The 26,258-nt window shown below is 38.0% G+C and overlaps 1 protein-coding gene across 1 annotated transcript in view; it reads left to right on the top strand.

Annotated features, from left to right (window-relative positions):
• The first annotated feature begins 14,918 nt into the window (after window positions 1-14,918).
• The window catches only part of LOC108708625 (twist-related protein 2), a 52,781-nt gene continuing 41,441 nt past the window's right edge, over window positions 14,919-26,258 (top strand). The window contains exon 1 of the mRNA XM_018247532.2: window positions 14,919-16,080. Coding sequence (XP_018103021.1) covers window positions 15,553-16,041 — 489 coding nt within the window. The 5' untranslated portion in view covers window positions 14,919-15,552 and the 3' untranslated portion in view covers window positions 16,042-16,080. The remainder of the gene's footprint in view (window positions 16,081-26,258) is intronic.

Below are 26,258 nucleotides of genomic sequence, written 5' to 3' on the forward strand. Positions count from 1 at the left end.
TGGCAGGTTGAAGAAAACAGTGTGCAAATAATGCCTACAAGGTCAACGTATACACTACTACAGCGGTGGATACGGATTACGTAAAATATATTATGGCTGCTTGAAAAAAGTCACTCCGGTGTTTTTTCTGGAGACGGTAATATTATGGATATTTAGACAGAATGTGAACAAGGTCACACAGCTAGATGGCGGGTTGAAGAAAACAGTGTGCAAATAATGCCTACAAGGTCAACGTATACACTACTACAGCGGTGGATACGGATTACGTAAAATATATTATGGCTGCTTGAAAAAAGTCACTCCGGTGTTTTTTCTGGAGACGGTAATATTATGGATATTTAGACAGGATGTGAACAAGGTCACACAGCTAGATGGCGGGTTGAAGAAAACAGTGTGCAAATAATGCCTACAAGGTCAACGTATACACTACTACAGCGGTGGATACGGATTACGTAAAATATATTATGGCTGCTTGAAAAAAGTCACTCCGGTGTTTTTTCTGGAGACGGTAATATTATGGATATTTAGACAGAATGTGAACAAGGTCACACAGCTAGATGGCGGGTTGAAGAAAACAGTGTGCAAATAATGCCTACAAGGTCAACGTATACACTACTACAGCGGTGGATACGGATTACGTAAAATATATTATGGCTGCTTGAAAAAAGTCACTCCGGTGTTTTTTCTGGAGACGGTAATATTATGGATATTTAGACAGAATGTGAACAAGGTCACACAGCTAGATGGCGGGTTGAAGAAAACACTGTGCAAATAATGCCTACAGGGCAAATAATGCCTAAAGGTCAACTTATACACTACTACAGCGGTAGTAAAATAAAAAAAAGTAAAATAAAAAAAAATGAATATTAAAAAAAAAAATTAAAGTTGGTGCTGCTGAACTACTAGGAGCAGCAGATTAGCACACCAGTCCCACTCCCCAACACTGCTAGACTAATAGCACTGGGCTCTTATAGTAGTAGTAGTAGTAGTAGTAAAACAACAAAAAAATAAATAAAAGCAGTCCTTACAAGGACTACTGTTATTGCAGCAGTCAGCAGATGAGATCAGAAGCAGGACAGCTGCCCACTGCAGCTACATACAGAGCACTGCAGTAGAAGGTAGATTACTAGCCAGCAAAGCTACCTAAGCTAAAATGTCCCTCAAACCCCTGCAGACTTCTGTCCCTCCAATAACAGAGCAGTATCAAAACGATTACTAGCCAGCAAACTTTCAACTGTCCCTGAAATCACTAACAGGCAGCAGCTCTCTCCCTACACTATCTCTTCAGCACACACAGGCAGAGTGAAAAAACACTGCAGGGCTTCGGTTTTTATAGGGAAGGGGAGTGGTCCAGGGGAGAGCTTCCTGATTGGCTGCCATGTACCTGCTGGTCTGGGGTGAGAGGGCAAAAAAAAGCGCCAACAATGGCGAACCCAAAATGGCGAACGTCGCGCGACGTTCGCGAACTTCCGGCGAGCGCGAACACCCGATGTTCGCGCGAACAAGTTCGCCGGCGAACAGTTCGCGACATCTCTATCAGTGTTATGGACTGCCATGATTAATATAGCATTCCTATGGGTTTCATTTATTTTAGGCTTCATTTATAGAACATACTACAGACAGGATCTGACTGCATCATACATTCTCATCAAATTAGAAATTCATTTAACCCCATTGAACTAGCAATGCTGCCAAATTCATATCTTTTTCATTATTTTATGTTCTACCCTTCTCCTTCCCTTTCCTGTCCCATTCTTTCCTTCTGATGTCCATCTTTTCTGTTTTTTTTTTTAATATTCTTTGTTTTCCTTTCATTGCAAGGTCCAGGGCCTCTCTCTCTCCCAGCCCGCAGTGCTTTTATGTATGATTTCCATGTGGTGCCATAGAGATCAATGAAAATTAGATGATTTGTACAACAGAGTGGGCCTTGTGGTTATATGTGATTCCAACACAATTTAGTCACATACAATTTTAAAAAGAAGTACATGAACTGGATAATTTTCTGGATAAATACATTTTCTGGATAAATACATTTAACTGAAACAAATATGTTTGATTTCCATATAATTAAACTTAAAAATGGGGGGGGGGGTGGTAATATAGACTTCAAAATCAACCCCACAAGTGTTAGTGTTCATGCTTACAATCATTTGTTTTGACAGCTGATGTGCATTCTAGTTTGAGCATGGGCTCAATAGTATCAAATGGTTCTATTTATCTAAGAGATTCTGTACCAACAAAGACTGAACAGTGAAACAAATACACCTTGATCTATTTTTGCATTCAATACTCATGCCCATCTATGTGGGGAAAATGTACATTTAGGAGTTATGGTAGCACTTGATACATGTGATGCTCTGCATTAGAAAGTACATATATTGGATAGTTTAAAGAAAGGCTTCCTTAGCTCATCTATTTAATCTAAACTGGAATCTTTCCTTCTCAACTAAAACATGCACTTGTCACCCCCATTCTGAAAACAGCCCTCTCTTGATCCCTCCAATCTCAATAACCTCTGACCTATCTCTCTGCTACCTTTCATCTCTAAACTACTTGAGTGCCTAGTCTATAACTGACTAACATCATTACTCTCTGACAATAACCTGTTGGACCCCCTACAATCTGTCTTTAGTTAACAACACTCCACTGAAACTGCCCTAACCCAACTAACTAATGACCTTTTAATAGCAAAAGCCAACAACCACTTCTCACTATCTCACTACTAATACTTCTTGATCTCTCGACTGCATTTGACACTGTGGCTCATCCTCTCCTCCTCCAATCCTTTCATTCACTTGGCCTTTGTAACACAGCTCTCTCCTGGTTCTCTTCTTACCTTACTAATCGTTCCTTTACTGTGTCCTACAATGGAGTAGCATCTTCTCTTCTACCTCTTTCTGTTGGGGTTCCTCAAGCTCTGTCCTGGGACTCTTATTATTCACTCTCTATACTTCCTTCCTCCTCTCCTGATCTCAGCCCAGAGCTCTTAACTCGGTTCTCCTCCTGCCTTTCTGCTATCTCTACTTAATGTCACAACTCTACCTTAAATTAAACTCTCTGAAATGGAAGTTCTCTTTCCCCCAACTAACACCCATACTATCCCAGAAGTATCTATCATAGTTAACACTTTCACGATATTCTCATGTTTTGTGGCAGTTCTTCAGAACTAATTGCTTCATTTGCACCCTTGCTAGTGAGCGTTGTTAAAGTTTTTTCTCCCTGTGGCTTTTGCTTCCCCTTGAAAGTCAAGAAAATGGCCTCTCTGGGAGGATGGGTTGCATGAAAGCTGCTGGTAAGATTGTGAAGGATTGGTTGTTGAGAGGTTTCTCCCTGGAGGGAAGAGAAAAAGCTGCATGCAGTGAACATTCTAGATGGAAACCTTATGAACAGGCTGAGGTTGCCTTTCAAGATTACAGTGACATCGGACACCACAAGCTGTCATTTTGTGTTGCCACGGAGTGATAACATGACATCACAGACAATGATTCATGTATTTTATAGCCCATTAGCTGGATAACACTAATTTGGAGACGAGATGCTGACTATGGATTCTGAGAGCAAGCCCCACATCATATGTTTTAATTAACATAACAAAGGTTATCTCATTTCTTTGGGCTGCAGAGAGAGAGAAAAGAGGGGATATAATCTGTTATTTTGTTCTGATGACTAATTCTTCCGTTAGTTCTAAATTTACAATCCAAAAATCTATAGCCTGTAGGGAGGATCCACTAATTGTTATCCTCTAAAGCAAAACATAAAATGCCATCTAACTGGAAAGGGAAACAAGAAGGAGCATATTATGGTACATTAGTACTTAATATTGATTTCTATCTTTATAAGCAGTCCCGGTATAAATACACAGTTGCTAGAGCCATTGAGTAGTTTATGTAACAAACTGCAGAGACGTGCAACCAAAAAAGTAAAAAGAAATGATTTTTAAAGGAAAACAGAATCAATACTTAACCAGCAGATGGTTTATATCATATTAAATGGCCTATGAAAGAATCTTATCAAATGGAAGTACTGTATATAGATCAGTAAATATTGTCCTTTTACATCCTTACATTGAGCCGCCATTTTGTTATGGTCTGTGTGCTGCCTCAGAGATCACCTGACCAGAAGTAATGCAGCTCTAACTGTACAGGAAGAAGCGTGGGAAGCATTGTCCATTCATTGGCTCATGTAACCTAGCATGTATGTGTGCCCTCAGTGTGTATGTGAGCACAGCACTGGGGCTCAATTAAAAACATTATTATTGGCTTCTGTGACCTAACATGTACTGTATGTGTGTCGCTTTGGTTTATTTGTATGCTCCACAAATCATTTAATTCCAGAGGGTGGCCCATTGTAAAATGGCAATTTTATATTTATGATTACCCAATGGCACATAACACTAAAAAAGTTTATTATTATGAAAATGGTTTATTTACATGGTTTATTTACATGTAGAAGGGTTTTACATATGAGCTGTTTTATGCAATATATTTTTTATAGAGACCTACATTGTTTGGGGGGTTTATAGTTTGTCAGATGCTCAAATAAATGTGTGTGTGTGTAAGAGCCCTTCAACTTCAGAACACCAGATTCACAAAAATCCTCAATTTCATGAGTATGACAGTTTTGTCTGTTTTTTCGTTAATTTGTCTTTCCCCCAAACCACTGACTGGGGAGCACCAGATCACCCCAGACAAAGGTTTCAGAGCTGAAGTTGGTGTACGTGTTTTGGCATTATTAAAGACATTGGGGCTTATTTATCAACACTGGGCAAATTTGCCCATGGGCAGTTACCTATAGCAACCAATCAGTGATTAGCTTTTTAAAGCCAGCTGCAAGTATAACAACGAATGCAGCAATTTGATTGGTTGCCATGGGTTACTGCAAATTTGCCCAGTGTTGATAAATGACCCCCATTGTGCATTGTGTTAATAACGTCATATTCAGAAAGATGAAGTAAAAACTAGGAAATTGCTTTACACTTTTTGACGTACGTGTTTGGTTTTTCTTGCATTTTTTTGCCAGTGCAAAAATGAAGGCAATTTTTTTTTCAGGTGAACCAAACTGTATGGCAAAATTCTATCGCAGATTCGTGGAAACACAAATCTTTCAGCTAACCTTTAGCAGGATTAAGAATTAGCTCATCCTTAGTCGTGAAGTAATTTCACTCGTTTAACTCCACCTTTCTGAATTTCACATTATAAACTCTAGATAAATGTTGTTAATAACATTAAAATACTTCAAACTGGTGTAAAAATTTTAGAGTGAAATATCCGTTTAAACAAAGCAAGGTGCATGCAATTAATGGTAGCCAAATTGTAACCTACATTAAAGAGGTGTCCACATTTGCTTTATACTGACATATTTACCCACACCAATATGGGACTTAGCCTCTAAATGCAAAATAAACGATACTAGATAGCCAGGGCCATTCAGGTAAAGTTAAAAAGCAATATTTATTATCACCATGCCATGGTGATAATAAATATTGCTTTTTAACTTTACCTGAATGGCCCTGGCTATCTAGTATCGTTTATTTTGCATTTAGAGGCTAAATCCCATATTGGTGTGGGTAAATAAATTTTAGAGTGAAACCGGTATGTCCAAGCGGCATTCTAGAACAACAATTTCACTCCAAAGTATACAAAATCACTGTAGAAATATGAGATCCATTATCTGGAAACTCAGTATCTAGACAGATCCAAATTAAGGGAAGGCCATCTCTCACAGACCCCATTTTAATAAAATAATTCAAATTTTTAAAATTTATTTGAATTTTCTCTGTAATAATAAAACAGTACCTTGTACTTGATCCCAATTAAAATATATTTAATCCTTATTGGAAGCAAAACAATCCTATTGGGTTTATTAAGTGTTAAATTAAGGTTTAAAGTTTTAGGTTTAAATTCATTTTAAGTAGACTTATTTACTAAAATCCAAATGTTAAAATCTCGAAAAATTCTCACATTTTTAGAGGAAAAAAAAAACCTCAAATTTTTCAAAGATTTATTATACCCCAATGCTGCAAAAAGCCTGAATTGGAAAATCTGCCATCTCAGACCTGTTGAGGTTCTGTATAAGGGAGAGACACCTACACTATATCTATTTGAAGTTTTCATGGTCTGTGCTGGGTTTAGCCGGAAAATCCAACTTTTTCGGGTTTTCGGGCAAAAATTCATAAAATTCTAGCTATTTGTAAAAAAAAAAAAAAAGGCCTGAAAATTTCAAGCAAGTCGTAAAAATAAGCCTGAAAAATGTTAACAATTCAGGTTAAGTAGACTTAGGAAGTTATTTATCCGAATGTTAAAATCTCGAAAAATTCTCACATTTTTAGAGGAAAAAAAACCCTCACATTTTTCAAAGATTTATTATACCCCAATGCTGCAAAAAGCCTGAATTGGAAAATCCGCCATCTCAGACCTGTCGAGGTTCTGTATAAGGGAGAGGCACCTACACTATATCTATTTGAAGTTTTGGTGGTCTGTGCAAAAACTCATAAAATTCTAGCAATTTGGCAAAAAAAAGCCTAGAAATTTCGAGCAAGTCGGAACAATGAAAAATGTTAACGAATCAGCTTTTTATTTTATTTTTTTCCGTGATCTGATTGAATCAAGTTTTTTTCGTTAATAAATAAGCTAAAACTGGGCATGGAAGTTTGGTCATCGTTTTTTGAAATAAAATATGATATCAATTCATATTTTATTAAATAATTCTCTAAATGTATGGAGATCCAAATTACAGAAAAAAACCCTTACCTAGAAAATCCCAGGTCCCAAACATTCTAGATAATAAGTCCTATACCTGGCTTCACAAAATGCAGTTTGTGATGTTCTTTTAATAAATAATAATGTGTATTATTATTATTAATAATTATAATAATAATAATAATATTTCTTACTCCATTACAGTTTACTCCATTTTAGTGAATCCCCCTACCTGTCAATTATAGCCTTGAGTTAATAGAGGTTTATGATTCGAGCTGTAAGCACTGCAGTCAAGAGCATGGAAAACCTCATTTAAAGGGAATAAATGCCCTAGCTGTGCCATTGATTCAATGAAGTTTACTGGTGGGGACAATAAGGGGAACAGAACATTAAATGCAACTGGTTCAACCCTGCAAACTGCATTTTGTAGAAATATTCCTATTTTTCCAATTGATCAGGTAACGGTCTGGTTACTTACTGTACATTATTGAGCTTTGTTTATCAGCCCCTTTCACTGGGCATTTTTATAAAATATGTACAGTATTTTATACCGAAAAATGTAAGCTAAATCCTCTTCTTACATCAAAATTTTACACGTGGCTACACATTTACATACAATAGTGTTTTTACAGCATGGCAAAATTTTGTATATTTCAAAGCTGTTCTTTTTACACACCACACATATACATATATATATATATCTATACTGTATATTCTCCCCTGGGCAATTTATGAAGGGCTGTACTATTGATCCTATAAAAATGGCTGGTTTTCTAATAAATGAGGCCAACGATTAATGTTATCAGTCATACAATAACAAAAATGACACATGCTTGATTGCTCTCATATGTTAATTGCTGTGCGGGATTTCAGAATCTCTCTGGACCTCAGATAGTTAATAATGGCACGCATTTAGCAGTGAAAAGGTTAAAACATATGGCAGACCAAAGGACATCAAAGATAATGCGCCGGTCATGACACAGCTGTATCTTATTTAGCAGGAATATGGTGCTAATTGCTCACATATGCACCAGTTGAGTCTCATTCAGAGCAGTGTGATGCTTTAACCCTTCCCCTGGTAGCAGGCACATTCCCCTGATTAACCCCTATGTGGCCACCCGCTTCCCTTTGCAGGGCTACGGCTTCTCTTTACAATGATGGTAATGACGGCAATGAAACCATTATTGTGGAAAGCTTCTCCATTGATCGAATTTATCCTCCCCATAATCTGACAGTTTATAGGTATTGGTATAAATATAGTTTTAGATTAATTTGCCTTTTTCCACCACCTGGGCAATGAACGGGTTAAGGCGACCGAGAGGGAGACTCAGGTCAGAAGGTCTGAGCTGGATGCAAATTAGACTTTATATGTCTATGAAAGTGAATAATCAGCTACGCCGGTAGTGGGGGGCATGGGTTATAAAAACTGCAATTCTGCCTAGCGACTGCGTTTGTATTGTGCTTATTCCCTGTCACACATGGGACTATCCCATTCCTGCAATGCGTAGAGCATGTCAAATACTTCAAATATTTTGTGTCCCCAAATTTCACCTTTGTCACTATGAATAGTAGTACAGATATAGAATCTGTTATCTGGTAGTACAGGTATAGAATCTGTTATCCAGAAACCCACTATCCAGAAAGCTCAAAATTACGGAAAGGACGTCTCCCATTCCATTTAAATCAAACAGTTCACGTTCTGCAAAATAATTACCTTTATCCGCTGTAATAATAAAACACTACCCTGTACTTGCTCCCAAGTAAGCTAAAATGAATCCTTACTGGAGGCAAAGTAATCCTACTGGGTTTCATTAATGTTAAAATTATGTTTTGTAGATTGTGAGATCCAAATTATGGAAAGATCCCTTATCCAAAAGAACTGAGTCCTGAGCATTCTAGATAAAAGGTCCCAGTTTTGATATTTAATTTGCCATTTTTTTGGACAATCTGGTCACTTTTACTACTTGCTCCTGTAACTGTAACTCTCAAAATCCTATGGAAAGATGCTGGAACTTATTGTGGAACAGCAACTAATTTGGTGAGTTCTTGTGCCTTCTCTCATTGCTGGTGACACAATTATTAAACCCCTTCACAATCCCCTATAGAATATATACATCTATTTATTCTGTAATATATATATACAGTTTTATAAAATTAACTCATAAAGGTATGGGATCCATTATCGGGAAACCTGTTAAACAGAAAGCTCTGAATTACGAGAAGGCCATCTCCCATAGACTGTATATCAAATAAATAATTCAAATTTGATTTCCTTTTCTCTCTAATAATAAAACAGCACATTGTTCTTTATCCCAACTAAGAAATAATGAATCTTTATTGGAGGCAAAACCAACCTATCTGGTTTATTTAATGTTTAAATGAGTTTTTTGTAGATTTAAGGCATGGAAATCCAAATTATTAAAAGATTCCTTATCCAGAAAACCCCAGGTCCTGAGCATTTTGAATAACAGGTCCCATACCTGTATTAAATATTATACAATTGCAGTAAAGTTGCTTCCTTGCTGTTCATTTATCTTAGTTATTTTAGCTCAATTTTATCTCAATCACTGTTATGTTATAAAGGCACAGGTATTGGATCCATTCTCTGGAAACCCGTTAGCTAGAAAGTTGCGAATTACAGAAAGGCTGTCACCCCATGACTCAATTTTATCCAAATAATCCAGATTTTTAAAAATGATTTCCTTTTTCTCTGTAATAATAAAACAGTAGCTTGTACTTGATCCAAACTAAGATATAATTAATCCCTATTGGTGGCAAAACCAGCCTATTGGGTTTATTTAATGTTTACATGATTTTATAGTAGACTTAGGGCTCTTACACATGAGCGTTTTTACCTGCGCTCCCCTGCGTTCCGTTTTTTGGCGTTCAGCCGCAGGGGAGCGCAGGAATAGACGCATTTAATTATTTCAAATGGGGCTGTACTCACACAGGCGCATGTAGGCGCCGAACGCAGGTTGAGACGCAACATGCTGCATTTTTCCTGCGTTCGGTGCCTACATGCGCCTGTGTGAGTACAGCCCCATTTGAAATAATTAAATGCGTCTATTCCTGCGCTCCCCTGCGGCTGAACGCCGAAAAACGGAACGCAGGGGAGCGCAGGTAAAAACGCTCATGTGTAAGAGCCCTTAAGGTATGAAGATCCAAATTATGGAAAGATCTGTTATCTGGAAAGCCCCAGGTCCAAAGCATTCTGGATAACAGGTCCCATACCTGTAGCTAGAACCTGAGCTGTGAAGCAAACTGTTGCACTGAAAGAGAATACAATTTCTGTAATGGAAGGAAGGAATAGGAACCAGGTAACTTCACTTCTTTATTTTTGGAAATTAAAGTAAACCATTAATTTTGAAATGACTATACTTTACAATATTTTATCTTAAACAACAGTGTCCCTTTTGATATGTTTGCTGCTCGTAGCACAGGTGTAATATAGTGGGAGAGATCCATAAAACAGTGTGGAATAAAACTGTTGTAAAGTGTTTTTGCCAGAAAACCTTGTAAAGCCAAATTTACATCCATTTTAGTTCCATACAATTTTGCCCACAATGTCAAGCTGATTTTTTTTATGACCAAAAGCTGGAGCTGCTAAATTAATGGTCATTATATGTCATATTGCAGAATTCTGTGATTTAACACTAGTAAAAAAAAGATCTTATAAAAATGATAGGAAAGCTCCAACTTCTCATAATTTATCCAACTCTGACCTTTGAAATTCACGATAAAAGTGTCGCTTTATATGACGGACTCAAGATAAAATGTGTCTCTTTGTCATAGAACGCTCTTTAATTAGTAGACACTTCACAGACCTGGATCTAATAGAAACAGGTGGTTAAAAACTACAAGTAAAAGAAATTGGCGTCTCTTTGTTGTGTCAGTTCAGAAGAATAACATTTGGATTCAGAGTGTCATTTCTGGTGTTAATTGTGTTAAATATGCACAAAGGTGTTTGAGTGGCATTAAAGAACTTTTGTAAAAGAAAATGAATAGTGTATGAAATTATCTGCAATATTTTAACCCTCTAGTGCCAGTTTTTACTCCACTTTAGGAATCTGTTTGGGAGTGTCCCCCTCTTCATTCTTGCACATATTTTTTGCAAACAGCGCTTGTGAATTTCCCCCAGTGAATATTTCTGATGTGAGCAAGTAGATGAGTGCGGAGGAGCTGTATAGTTTGTGTTTAATTCTGCCGCCTTCGCTTCCGTGGCTGATTGGATACAGATTTATTACTGGAATAAACCATTTCCTTCGCTGGATAAATAAATAGATGAATAAATAGATAAAACTCCCAGCACCCTTTAACTTGGTTTTTATATAAAGAGAAAGACGTTTGGAAGGAATTCTATTTACTTGTTGCTGAAGTAAAATGAGGAGGATTGAGAAATGAAGGTGCCAGCTAATGGAATGTAGTGGAACACATAGAGAATCCTGGAACCATAGAAGTTGCACCCATTAATTTAGGGAACAATGGGACAAGGGGTGCTCATAAATAATGGCTAAGCGAGGCACCAAATCCACAATTCAGTGTTCAATCTGGGATTTGTTGGAACTGCAATATTCCGTTTTCCTGGTGCTCAGCTGAACCAAATGTGAATGTATATGGCTCCTGTGCTCCCCTGCGTTTCGCTTTCTTCCGTTCAGCTGCAGGGGAGCGCAAGAGAAGACACACTCAATTATTGTGAAGGGGGCTGTACTCACACAGACGCATGTAAGCAGCAAACGTAGGTGGGATGCAGCATATTTCATTCCACCTGCGTTCAGCGCATACATGCGTCTGTGTGAGTACAGCCCCCTTCACAATAATTGAGTGTGTCTTCTCCTGCGCTCCCCTGCAGCTGAACGGAAGAAAGCGAAACGCAGAGGAGCACAGGAGAAAACGTCCGTGTGTAAGAGCCCTTAGAAACGTTAATGTAGCAACATCGGTCAAAATTTGCCAATTATTATTGATTTTTCATAATATCTAGAAAAATTCGTCATTCTCGTGCATCTTTGCTCTCTTTAGAAACAACTTTAATATGGACTTTCCCCAAAAAGCATTTTTTGTGGGTTTAGACCTGCCAGAATTCTATTAGAGGTATGGGACCTGTTATCCAGAGTGGGGGTTCCAGTCTTTTCCGTAATTAGGATCTCCAAACCTTAAGTATACTAAAAAAATTAATTAAACCAAACAGTAATGTTTGGCCTCAAATAAGGATTAATTATATCTTAGTTTGGATCGAGTGCATGGTAATGTTTTATTATACAGGAGTACAGCTCCCTGGACAATAATTGATTGTGTTTACTCCAGCGCAGCAAAAAATGCCTGTGTGTAAGATCCCTAAAAAAGGCTCCTACCTCAATGCTCCAAAAACAGGACCCTTAATGCCCATGATTTTAAAGTGCTGCACAAGTTAAGAAAACCAGGCGCTATTGACAGATGTTGCAGTTGTGCTAAAATTTGAATTGACCATTAATATTTGGATGTGGATCCATATTTGCCCAAATCTGTTGTGGATTTAGGATTTAATCAAATACAACAATTTTGGTTTCAGTACACCCCTAATGGTAACACTGGCAAAATGAGTATAGTATTAGTACAGGTATGGGACCTGTTATCCAGAATGCTCAGGACCTGGGTTTTCCTGGATAATGGATCTTCCATAATTTGGATCTTCATACCTGAAGTCTACTAGAAAATCATGTAAACATTAAATAAACTTCCAATATGGATTAATTGCTTAGTTTGGTTCAAGTACAAGGTACTGTTTTATTATTACAGTGAAAAAGGAAATACTTTTTAAAACTGTGGATTATTTGCATAAATGGAGTCTATGGGAGACGGCCTTTGTGTAACTCAAAGCTTTCTGGATAATGGGTTTCCGGATAACAGATCCCATACCTGTATGTTAATTCTACATGGTGCCCACATTATGTTGTGATTTCCATGTTAGAGAAGCATGGCTGATACAGCAAGGATATACATTCCTCCTACACTGGCCCTACAGAAATACATACAGTATGGCTGGTCTTGTAACTTCAAACCTCCCAACTGTCCCGTTTTTCACAGGACAGTCCCAATTTTGACAGCTCAACTTGCAGTCCCAGTTTGTTACTGAAATGTCCTGAGTTTCTCTTTGATCTCCTGCACTAAACAACCAGAAAGTTTTGAAAACTTAATTAAATAAGCGTTTGTTTTTTTTTTTTGCAGAGAGCCCAGAATACATGGCAGCTGCATTTAGATACATTTGTAACAATTTAAGATAAGCAGGTCTCTTGGGAGAAATGAGACTTGCATCTTAAAGGACAATTTGCCTTCATTAGCAAACACATAAAACCTGACCCTAAAACCCCCAGAACTGTGTTTAAACTTTCAATGGCCTGCCAAATGTAAAATGGATGTGGTATTTACATACAATAGACGTGGTCAAAATATGTTGCTGCAATAATCTTTTTATCCCTCTTTCTATTTACCTAGTTTGGGAGGTTGGTAAGTGTAGTGGTTCACATCTTTAATTCTAGAGTGCATGGAGGTCTACAAGTTGGGCATCCCAGATTTAAAACATTGTAAACATCTAATAGATTTCATGTGGGTTTTTATATAAGCCTTTACTATAGTAAAAGAAGGGGAACAACTGCCTTGGGTCCCACTGAGAAGCATTTTGTGTACTGGAAAGTGATTGTGCCCATCAATTTATTTATTTTCTGGAAAGGGGCAATGAGTATATCACAATCACCCAACCTGTTATTTTATTATTACAAGGATAGGTTCCATTATCCAGAAAGCTCTGAGCTACAGAAAGGCTGTCTCCCATAGACTCCATTTTATCCAAATAATCCACATATTTAAAACTGATTTCCTAGTTCTCTGTAATAATAAAACAGTAGCTTGTATTTGATCCCAACTAAGGTATAATTAATCCTTACTGGAAGCAAAACCAGCCCATTGGGTTTATTTACATGATTTTCTAGTGGACTTAGGGCTTTAGCACACGGGCAGATTCGGGGAGATTTAGTTGCCTGGCAACTAATCGCCTCTTCTTCGGGGGGACAATATACCCAAACTGCCTTCCCCCTGCCTTCCGTCTGCTAAAATGAAAAATCGCCTGTGGAAATGCACTCGCGGCGCTTCGATTTCCGAAGTTGCCCGAAGTTTCCTAGTGAGACAACTTCGGACGACTTCGGAAATTGAAGCTCCTTGAGTGCATTGCCGCAGGAGATTTATCATTTTGTCATTCAGAATGCAGGGGGAAGGCAGTTCGGGTAGAAGAAGCGATTAGTTGCCAGGAGACTTCTCCCCGAATCTGCCCGTGTGCTAAAGCCCTTAAGGTATGAAGATCCCAAGCATGTAAAGATCAGTTATCTGGAAAACCCCAGGTCCCAAGCATTCTGGATAACAGGTCTCATACCTGTACTACTATTATTACTACCAACAACTCCAGTTCATTTGGCTGTTGTAGGTAAAGTTATAATAGCTTGAAAAAGGAACTAAAATGTTCTGAAAGCTTGCTAGGATTATATTAGTTAGCCAATAAAGGCATCACCTTTATACCACTTTTGTTATTTTCTATTTCAAAAAGGGTTGCCCTGCAACATAGCTTAGATAAAAATGCAGTTTGAATTAAAAATAATGTGGGGGGTATTTTGCCCTGGGCAGTCCTGGGTTCTCCATTAAAACTAAAGGTCATCATCCACCTGTTTTTTTAAAATTTAAACAACTATTTTATGCGACGCATGGGCTATGAGTGCTCAGCAGCAAACCCGACTGTTACGTTATAGCCTTCCTGCTTTAAATCCGAGCACTTACTCTCCTGTTTAGACAAGATGATTCAGTTTCCTGAATTAGCATCATTTGTGTATGAGTACGGCTGCATCTGTCTGACCAAGCTTCTGCAACAACAACAATTAATGGCAGTCGGGGGAATTGGGGACAGAAGAAGAATGCAAAGCTAGCCTGGCCTCCTTAGTAAACAAGAGAAGTCATTTCTCAATCCCCTGACTTGCACCTGTATTGGAGCTCTGTTAAACGCTTCTACAGCAATATATTTTTATCATGTTACTTCCAGGCAATAAAACACCAAACAAATGCTGTCACCATAGGCTAATGTCATCCTTACCGATTTCATTTTGCCTAGCGGCAACATTTGTTGATGGTAACCAAGTTTTGAATTATGAAGAAATGGCCTGATTGGCCGGCACCGTTATATGTTCAGTTAAGAAGGTAAAAATGATCTTTTGGTAAAGCCCCCTGTACCCCCCTCAGTGGCGCCTAAGGGGTCTGATGCCGCCTCTTTGTTACTTCTCCCTTGATGGGCAGTCTGCTTCAGTCTTCTGTTCACTATGCATCTGTGCCTGCAGGGCTTAAATCTGGAACCCATAATGTCCAGCAACGTTTATACTACCTTTTCATGATGGATTGGTTTTGACTGAAGGGAAGGAAAGAAGGAGGGGGAGAAGAAAGGGCTAGTTGGAATTAAGAAGGAGGGAGATATGTTATGGACCCCTCCTCTCTACTTCATCGGCCTGGGTGACCCAATCAGAAGAAGCACCAGGCCAATTTGACTTGAGTTCCCTCCTTAACAACCCAAAATGAGGAGTGAAAGAAAAGGAGGAAGGATTGGAACATTATTCAGGAAGGCTGCTGAGTTCAGAAGCGCACACTCTGTTTGATGCTGCTGGGAGGTGCAACTTATTCTGCTTATTGTGCTGGCATTCCCACTTTGCCTTCCATTTTGTTTGCCTTGCTTGGACTGCATCTTATTTCTAACAGTAGGTTGGAATATATAAAATATCATCATTAACTTACAGGCACCTGGGGGTGGTTTGCATTTGGGCATCATCAAATAAGGACCAGTCCAAGTAAGATGAAAGAAGAAGGAGCATGCCCTGATTCCCCTGAAGACAGCATGGTAACTAGCGAGGAAGAGGCTGAACGCCAACAGAGTAAGGCTATACGCAAGCGTACACCTCTGGTGGGCAAATTAAGTGAGGGTAGAGTGCCAGTTTCACCTCCTTGCAAGCGCAGTAAGAGGAGCCCTCATATAGAACCCTTTGAGGATGTACACACTCAGAGAATCATTGCCAATGTGAGGGAGCGGCAACGTACCCAGTCCCTGAACGATGCGTTTGCAGAGCTGAGGAAGATCATCCCTACGTTGCCATCTGATAAACTCAGCAAGATACAGACCTTAAAGCTGGCTTCACGTTATATTGATTTCCTGTACCAGGTCTTGCAGAGCGATGAGTTGGACCACAAGATTGCCAGTTGCAACTACCTTGCTCATGAAAGGCTCAGCTATGCCTTTTCTGTCTGGAGAATGGAAGGTGCATGGTCCATGTCAGCCACTCACTGATGCCTCAGCCTGTGCCCCTCCTGACTGCCATTTCAGAAGGTATGTGGGGAAAACTGCCACACTTCTTGGGAAAGATTTCCAAGCTTTTCTGTGGAGTCAACATAAATAACACATCTCCGATTCTTCCCATATCCAATTGCTGAAGAATTCTGCTTCATTCTGGATGCTCAGTATTTCTGGCTGTAGACACACACACACACACACACAGATGTACACAAGTCTTGGACATTATCATGGCTTTGTTAGTGTTTACGAATGTCTCTCTGCAGTAAAAAATATGCAGGAAATATTTAGGAGAGGAATGAAGGAAAATCATTTAAGCTCTTGTTATAATAATTATAGGCGTGAGAATTTGGTTTTTAAGTAAATGTTAAAAAAGACCAATATTGTCCTACATAGCCAAAGAAATTAGAATTCAGTTTCTCAAATACACTTAATTTCACATAGATCTGGACCCGTGGCCTAGTGTTTTTGAGAGATACAGCTTCCTACACCCTTAAGTAGTCAGAGGGCTGTTGGTGGATGTTGGGAGTTGTAGTTCCCAGCAGCAGGAGCATCAGGACCTGCCATCCCTCCCATAAACAAATCTTCCTTATGCCATCCAGATGTGAGGCTTTAATTAGATAATGGCTTCCTTCTGTGGGACACAAACCATCTACACCTTCATGTCGCTGTCAGCACCTACTATTCTACAATATCGGGCAACAGTGGCAGTGTTTTACATGTAAATATCTATAATATATCAAAAGAGATCTGCATTCAATAGGAAATATTTAATACACCTGTGTTAGAGAAATACATGAAATTCCTTTCATTGATTCTCCAAAGCAAAAGCAAGCCATGGACTAATGTATGGCATCAGAGCGCTGGTTCTGTGCCACTTGTATCCAATACATGTGAGGCGGCTACTGACTAGTATGAAATCTCATTTGCTCACAGTGGATATTATGTAACAGGAAAGCATGGTCGGCCTAGGGCATATTTTCACTTTTCATTCCTTATTATGCTCGCTGTACAGGAACCAGAGACACTGTGTTTTCGCCATTACCCTGAGCAGCCTTACAGGCTTTACTAATTTATTCCCATAAGAACTGGGACCTACAACAATAAATGAGCTTAACACACTTCAGAAGGTAACTCTATACTGGCTGATGTCAGCATATAAACTGCTCAACATGGTACACAGTGGCCTGTGAATGCACCTCACCGGAGCTGGACTCTTATTTTTTTTGAGCCCCTCGGCCAATCCCAGTGTCCAGGAGCTTCACAGCCTTTAACCCTAATGCTGACACCAATCCAGGTAGAATAACCTAAAACCCTCATTTAGCATCAGAAACAATTCTGCAATTCTACAACTCTCCTATTTGCTCATTCCCCTCCAACCCCGACTTGCTATACCACTGCTATGGTCAGTGACCCGCTAACTTGAAAGCAAATGAATTTCTAGAAAATCCAATCGCATAGCCATAACGCAACTGAAATGCCTAATTAGCCAACTATATAGTAATACCATGACGCTCAGTTGCAGATTCTGTTTGATACATCATAATGAAAGATCATTAAAGTGAAATTCCTATTTATGTATTTATAAAATGATTGTTCCATTTCCCTGACCCATTTTGCACAAAGCCAACTATTCCATTCAGTACTAACATTCCATGTTTTGCACTCACTGTACAGTGGAGCAATTCTGGAGCAAAGTGATTGGTGCTCAACTGTTCCAGGAACATGTCCCATATAAATAATTGGAATAATCTGCATTAATCCAAAAATTGTTCCAGGCATCGCTAAATAAATATTGGCCATAGTAACTAAAAGTACAGAAAGCGATGTTGTCAGGATTAGAGGAATCCATACACAAATCTTTTTCAAGGTAAATGACGACCTGTCAATCATTTCCTATAGGTTATTTCATCTCCTTGATAAGACTTGTTTTCTGCTGGCTTTGAGGCAGATTTGTGCAATTAGTATTTGTAGATATTTAAAAAAAAAAAAATCAAATGTTTTTGCAGATGGAGTAACAAGGCAATTGCCCGTTTTGCCCTGGACTTTTTATGCCAGAGACATTACAATTGAAGTCGCTTGAGGCAAAGGGAGATTAAGTGAGTTGCCCAAGGTAACAAAAAATCAAACCAAAAGGTCCCTGAGAGAAAATCAATTGACTTACTAATTGAATCCCAATGTTCTTATTCATTGGGTTCCTTGTTCCTCATTTTCAGTGCAGCCACCTCTCACTTCTACTTACCTGTATATAAACTGAAGCACATAGTCTATACTGCTTTAGACTGTATGGGTAATTTACAGTACAGTACATGCCATGACATGATAGTACATTAACCCGGTGTGATGTTAGTGTAGGCATACCCAACCTACAGCTTTACATCGGTTTTTGAACTACAACTCACAGAATACAATAACTGAAGGTTGGACATATTAATGAAGGACCGAAATTGTTTATTATTTATTGACTGTCACCATTTTCTACATCTCCTTTTTGTTTTCTTTAATCTAAATGCAATTTAACCAAAACCAAAATTGTTTCCTTCGATCTGTGGAAAATACAGTGGTGCCTGGTTAAGGGTCACATGCAAATTTCTTGGTGAGAAGAACAGCAAAATAGCTGCTGTATTCCTCTGATCAGCTTAATAAGTGAATTAATTCCAAAAAAATGCTAATTTCTAGGAAAACGATTTTACCTTGGTGTGGTCATTTACATCCACTGTTTCATCATAAATCCACATATAGGAGCATAAGTGAAATCTGTAAATCCCCAGTAGAGGACTTGCTCGTCGACTTATTACAACTTCATTGTTACTTCCCTTTGCATTGCTAAATCTCATTTTCCTTCCATCGAGATTATGGAAATAGGGAAGCAGTTTATTAGTCCAATTGTTGTCATCCTGTATATAAAGTGTCAGAGTGTATTATGTTAGCAGTAGTAGGACATAATGAACTTTATATATTAGTTTGAGCTCTCCATGGGGGAAGACGTTTTATTAGACACGTCCATTTACAGAGACAAATGTCAAGATCATGTTTGTTTAATTAGCACTTGACCTTTCTGCTCCTGTAGGGACCTTTAGCAAATCGGAAACCAATGAGCAGCAGGCTTCCCTTCTCACAAAGCTGCCAGTTATTTTGACTTTGTATATGAGCGCAGGTCTCAGCCACAGGGTCTCTGCGTGGGGCATAGCTGAGAACAAGCTGTATATTTAGGATCACAGCACTCATTCGTTCTTCCCCTGCACCCCTCTAGCCACAATTCTGTATACATCTCTTTGGATCCTGAAGCCCCCATTTCAACATACCTCTAATGCTACTGTGAAAATGTTCTATTATTTTGATATTAATAGAAGAAAAATAGTGGAAGCTTTTCAGAATAAATAATCATGAATATTTGTGTAAATCGGATAAAGAATTTACAGTGATCTCAGCGGTGCTGTTCCTTTTTTCACGCAAGGGCTAAAACCACCAATATTAAATACTTTCCTGCATAGATTTCCTTGTGTTGTTACACATTACATTGACTTTTATTACATGTGTATTTATTTCTTTAAGAAATTATATTTTATCTGCTGTAATCCATGGTAGAAGCTCATGAATAGGGATTTCATCTCAGCCAAAGAAAAACCTGTACACACGCACACAAAAATAAATAGTTATATCTATAGGTATGGGACCCATTATCCAGAATACTTAAGACTTAGGGTATTCCAGATTGGGTTCTTTCCATAAATTGGATCACCATAACTTCTCTACTAAAGAAACAGTATACCCCAATCGCATTGCCTCCAGTAAGGATTAATTATATCTTTGTTGGAATCGTGTACAAATTACTGTTTTAGAAATAAAAAATATTTTTAAAAAAAATACATTTATTTGATTTAAAAATATATATATATATTTCCATAAAGTGTCCGCAGTCAGTTCTACTCATGGATGTAAGGTCAAAATTAAGCTGTGTAGGCTCTTTATATATATCTTCAATGACGGAGCTGCACTCCCATTAAATTACACATATTATTTCCATACATTCATGTTATTTATAGTAAAAACCACAGAGAACTCTGAACAGCTTTGAACATCCCTGAACAACTTTTTTTTGCCATATCTTTGCAGTTTGGGGTCCAAAGTATCAATAAACAAACATAACTTGACTTCAGCAGGTCATTTGACAAATCAGGGATGTTTCTATAAAATGCAGCTTAGAAGTTCTGCAACGATAATTTCATTGAAATGCAGGAAGTCCTCTATCAGCAATTTACATTATTAGAGGAATCCCTGATCCTTCCCATGACATGTTTTAACACTTTAACACAAATACAAATATCAAATGTAACTATTAAGCCAATAGTGTTGAGGAGGGCTGATATAGGTTTTACTGAAGTAGACTAAAATAAAGTTTAAACATACAATCGCTTTGAAAAAACAATATTGTTCTATCGGTTTTATAATAAGGCCAGTTACTAAACGATGCGCTATAGAATGTGTCCAACTACGGTACATTAACCATGATCATTGGTAGAGATTTTAGTTTGCCGATTTACTATATAAACATAATAAAACAGATTTTCATTTGATACATGTAAGGTTTGTTGTGGATATAAACCAGTTGTGTGCCAGTTGTTACATACACAGACAGAATAGTTGCCTGGGTGAAGGTTCTGGGAGCTGTCGTTCTTTCCAACTTGGGGAGCATGTATGACAACCCCATTACTACACTGCAATGTGAATTCTAATGCTATTAGTTATGATTTGTAGAGTAAAACATGTCAAGGATTCCCATTTCCCCTCAGGAAACACAATATATTGTACTGCAGAGAGCTCTGCGTCTCAGTTTCTTATTAGACCCCACTATTAAACGAAATGGGAAGTTAAAGCGAACATAAATCTTCCTTTAGGTATTCATCAAAAAAGAGAGAGAATCGGGAACCTTGAGGCAAATTGTCTATCAGCAGATATATAGGATTATTTCATAAACTGTCAGTATAGAGGATGATATTGAGCAAATGTTCATGTTCAGCTTAACAGAGGATCCCTAGGTGAATATTTACAGCAGACGTATCAGCCCATAGAGCTTAATAAGTTCAATGCACTTCCTATATATATATACAGTATAAATAAAATATAAATAGTGGAGCTGGGCTGCTGAAGACACAGAATTCTCATAGAGAGGAACCTGCTTTCCCCTTTGAGACAGAACCTTGGGAAAGCCACTTGCTCTTTCTATATCCAGCTCCCGAAAAACCCATTGCAGTGTTCATGGGAATATGAAGGCATATATTAGAAAATATTGTGCCCATCGTAGAAAAAATATACTTCAATAATTGTGTTGTGATTAGTAAGGCCATTTTTGTTATAAATATGCTGCCGGCTACACAGTCTCTTTAGCCCAAAATAGTGAGCAACAACCCCAAAATATAACATGGTAACAGTTCCTGCAGTGAAATGGTTAAATGAGATAATATGTTAGGGTACAGCAGCTTCTGGTAAAATCAGACCTGCTATTTTTATTATATTATATATATATATCGCAAGTGTTTGTAAGTATTGGGGCATTTATGTACAAGTTCCTAATGCCTGAATAAATTATGATAATAATTATTGTTTTCATATTTTTTATTTGTAACCTTCACTTTTTAAAAGCTATTTCTATAAATAACACATTTCTATTTTAAATAATTATTGATCCTTCAACTATTAATGATTATTAAATGCATTATTGATTAATTATTAAAATGTATGTCACTCTGTGAGAGTATTCTATTTTAAATTTGTCCCGTTATCCAGAATGCTCCGGACCTGGGGTTTTCCAGATAATGGATCTTTCTGTAATTCGGATCTTCATGCCTTAAGTCTACTAGAAAATCATGTAAATATTAAATAACCCCAATAAGCAGGTTTTCCTTCCAGTAAGATTTACCGTAATTATATCTTAGTCAGAATCAAGTACAAGGTATTGTTTTATTACTACAGAGATAAAGGGAATCATTTTAAAAATTTGGATTTTTTTGGATGCACGGTTAGGGTATATATAACCTGGTATTCAAGAGAACTGGCACTGCCATGTAAAAATTCTCATTTATTTCTGTAACACGGACCGAAACGTTGGACATTGATGCAATGTTGTTTTATCCCTGCGGTAGAGTCACCATCAACTAGTGAATGTTTCATAAAAAACTTAACTTTTCATTTGATTGGTAAACAAACATCAAAAAGAAAATTCAGACTGGAAAAAAAGTATTATATGGATGTATACATTTGTAATGTACAATAAGTTGCCTGATGCAGAAATTTGGGAAGTGAAATAACCCAACAAAACCTTTAAATCTCAAATTAAAGTTTTCAGTTTACATGACATTTGCTCTGTGAAAGATTATGCTGATAGAGCTGGAGTTAATTGAAGTTGTTGGTTGTACAAAGAGTGAGAAGAGGTGGAGCAAACAGATACACACTTAGGGGCATGTTTGCCAAGGGAAGAAAAGAACATTCTTTCCTGAACTCTCTATAAATACTTCCAAAACCATTTTACTGCTACATGTTATTTCTCTATCATTTATCTCTTAGATAGACATTCTCTTGTTGCTTCGAAGAGTAATGGCAGAGGCTCCCTTCAACATTTCCAAATGATACAGACTCAATGCCACTCTGTTGAGCGAAAGTGAAAACTCACATTTTTAAAGCAGCCTTCCTCCTCTCTAACTGTCAGCTGTATAATTGTTGTAGCAGGTACCTGGAAACTGCAATACTGAAAGTTCTTGAGGGCAGGTCATGTCACATACGTCTCATACGTTTCAAAGGGAGTGCCATTGGGCAACCCTTTCCTGTTCAGCAGAATGGCAATTGGTTGTCAGAGCGAGGGGGTCTTATGATCATCACAGTTCTCCTTAAACAGTAAAAAAAAAAAACCCTCTTCCACTGGCCTTTTCATAAATCCACTACGTGAAACTTTTCTAACCTATATCTTTGGTTTTAATGCAGTCTGGGATCTGTATAACATAAACAGATCCCAAATCCACTAAATACTAATATTTATTAGGAAAGTCACATGCAAGTTTGATTCTACACCTTGCACCATCAGTCTGTTTGCTACTTGATGGTACTTGAGGTACTTGAGGTACTTGCTACTTGAGGCTGAAATGTATAAGGGCCTGTTACCCAAAGGTGCCTCACTTTATATATAAACAGAGAAAATCCATATTCAAATATAACATGAAAACCCATTGTATTTCTAAAGCATATTTTATCCTTTGTGATGTTGCCATGCTTCCCTGCAGATCAAAAAGAAAGCAAGTTAGTGGAATAATTCCAATAAAATGATGTATATGTAAGCTCTTGATGCGGAATCCATCATCTCTTCCTTCTATATGTCAGGCAATGCAATCTGGAATAGGGACAAAGTAATGAACATCATTCACTACACAGGCAGGAAAATAAAAGGCCAACTGCACACGTGTTGAATATATGGCTTTCTGCTTCTGCCTAAGATCTTTCTCTTCTTATAGTGGTGAAATACAAATGCCACACTTGTCAGCCAGTTGTGCTTTGAAATCACGCAATCGCTTGTCAGTCACCAGTGCTGGCACTTTCAGCCGCTTGCCCATGAACTCTATGGGAGGTGGAAGGGGACTAATTTGGGCATTTTCCATGTGCCAAAAAATGTTGGAAGGAAAACACCTGAAATCAACTGTGTGTGTCATTAGCCTTAGTCTATAGCAGGGGTCCCCAACCTTTTTCACCCATGAGCAACATTCAGATGTAAAAAGAGTTGGGGAGCAACACAAGCATGAAAAATGTTCCTGGGTGGTTCCAAATAAGGGCTGTGACTGGCTATTGTTAGCCCCTATGTGGACTGGCAGCCTTCGGGAGTTTCTGTTTGGCAATATACTTAGTATTCGTATTCGAAGGATTTTACTTCAAGGGTCGAATTCGAGTGTTTTTTAACCCTCGAAATTCGACCCTTGATAAATCTGCCCCTTATTGTAGCCTGAAGGCATGATGTTCCACAATATGGATATATTACTTATCTGGAAAACCTCAGGTTCCAAGCATTCTAGACCATACACCTTATATCTTTGTGTATGTTCTGTATATATTCATGATACTCAGTGTGAAAGATGCGTAATAATTAAAGATTAGGAGATGACTACAGTTCTGTAAATGCTTTCTGTGAAATAGGCCTATATTGTTGTTTGGCTGGCAACCGGAAAGGGATTCATCATCCAGAAACCTGTTATCCAAAAAGTTCCCAATTATAAGAAGGTCATCACCCACGGACTCCATTTTAATTGATTCAAAAAATCAAATATATTCCGGTTTTCTCTGTAATAATAAAACAGTAGCTTGTACTTGATCCCAGCTAAGATATCATTTATCCTTATTGGGACAAAACAATCTTTTTGGGTATAATTAATGATTGACTGAAGAATACTAACTTAACTTTAGCACTGTCCTCTTTCTGCAGTTTGGCTGAAACTGGGAGATATGCTGCTTGAACTACATCCCCAAACTGAGATACAAATATCAATAAAACTAAGCAAGGGGGTTATATGAGAAGTTCATCTTATCAATGTGTGTTTAACACCTTCCGGTTATTATTCAGAATATTTTTCTATCACAAATATCATTGCAATTCTTTAGCTGGTGCTAAGGAAAGCAACACATTACTTTTATTGGGTCCAAACAACTGACTTTGCAAAAAAAAAATGCAATTTTGAATTGGCCCAATGTATACAGGTCCCCAGGGTGAACATTTTTGGATTTAGAATGTGATATGAAGAAGGATTGTGTGTAATATAAAAGTATGGGGACCTGCGGGATAGCTTGGTTCTGTTAACGTTGCAGGCGCCTGGAGTTGTGCGCTCTCTGACGGGCAACGCCATTGATCTCAGCTTGGAGAGGGAGATGCTAAAGTAGCCAGATGTTATTTGCCACCACAGGCCAGATGTATACTGTTTGAACTGTTTTATGTGATATAAACCCTGGTTTTCTTTTAACATACCTATTTTACTCACTCTGCATGCATTTAATGACTTTTTGAAAGTACAATATTAGGGTCACATGGGGGACTTTTTCACCCAATTTGAGCCTTTGTTAGTTCCTGTGGCTGGAGGGTTATGTATCAAACACGTTGACTTGCAGTACTGTGGTAGCTACACATGGGCCCCTGGGATGACATTGTTGATGCCACTGTTGGGCTTTTTTTTATTTACTGATTGTGAACAGACTTACTTTCCACTAATCGCTTATCTGACAATCTTCATCTTCATATGGAGCAAGGTCAGTCTGGCAGCCTGTGAGCTCCACTGTGATAAAGACTGTAAAGAGGTTATTTACTTAAACTAATTTTGTTTTCTGGTCCGTCTTTTTGGGGCAAAAACTTGAATTTTTGGAGATTTATGATATCCCGATGTTGCAAAAAGCCTGAATCTGAAAATCTGCAATCTCAAACTTGTCGAGGTCATGTATGAGTCAATGGGAGATGTCCCTAGCCCAATTAGAAAATATTGTGGTTTGAGCCAGGTTTAGCCCAATAACCCGAAAGTTTTCAGCAATAACCTGAAAAAATCGAGCAATGCAGGAAAAAAGTTGGAAAAATACGTTCAATTTGGATTTTCGCTCGGTTTTATCAAGTTTTTCCCCAATCAGATTTATTCGAATTAGTTTAATAATAAATAAGGCAAAATCATGGAAGGGAGTTTGGTTGAGCTTTTTTTTATAAAAAAAAATTAGATGAATTTGGATTTTATGAAATAACCCCATAAGTGTAGCTAGTGAGGATCTGCCCTGTAGACTGGAAATTAATTGTCAACATTTATAAAGATTAATCTAATTGGCCACGCTACAATACAGTAACTAATCTTACCCTAACCCAAAACCTGTTTGGAAGCTACAGAGTCAACATGTGAATTTTCTATCATGTTAGAGCCTGCATTTGTGTGTAAAAGCACTTGGCCAGTCACGATGCCTCATTTAGATGCAACAAACCAACGTGAATAGTAGAAATGAAAGGAAGAAATAACACTGGGATGAATACAAAGTTCAACAAGCATATGGTAGAAGAAACATCAGAGAGTAGACAATAGTATTTTTATGTATAACAGAATTCTGATGGGATTTATGCAGCTCTGATGTTATTACATGGGCTGACAAGCTGAGTTAGAGGCAGACATTTAATTCTGAAGCCTGTTTGCATTGAAATAACCTCAGTCTCATCA

Source organism: Xenopus laevis, chromosome 2L (assembly GCF_017654675.1).
Source record: "Xenopus laevis strain J_2021 chromosome 2L, Xenopus_laevis_v10.1, whole genome shotgun sequence".
Taxonomy (NCBI): Eukaryota; Metazoa; Chordata; class Amphibia; order Anura; family Pipidae; genus Xenopus; species Xenopus laevis.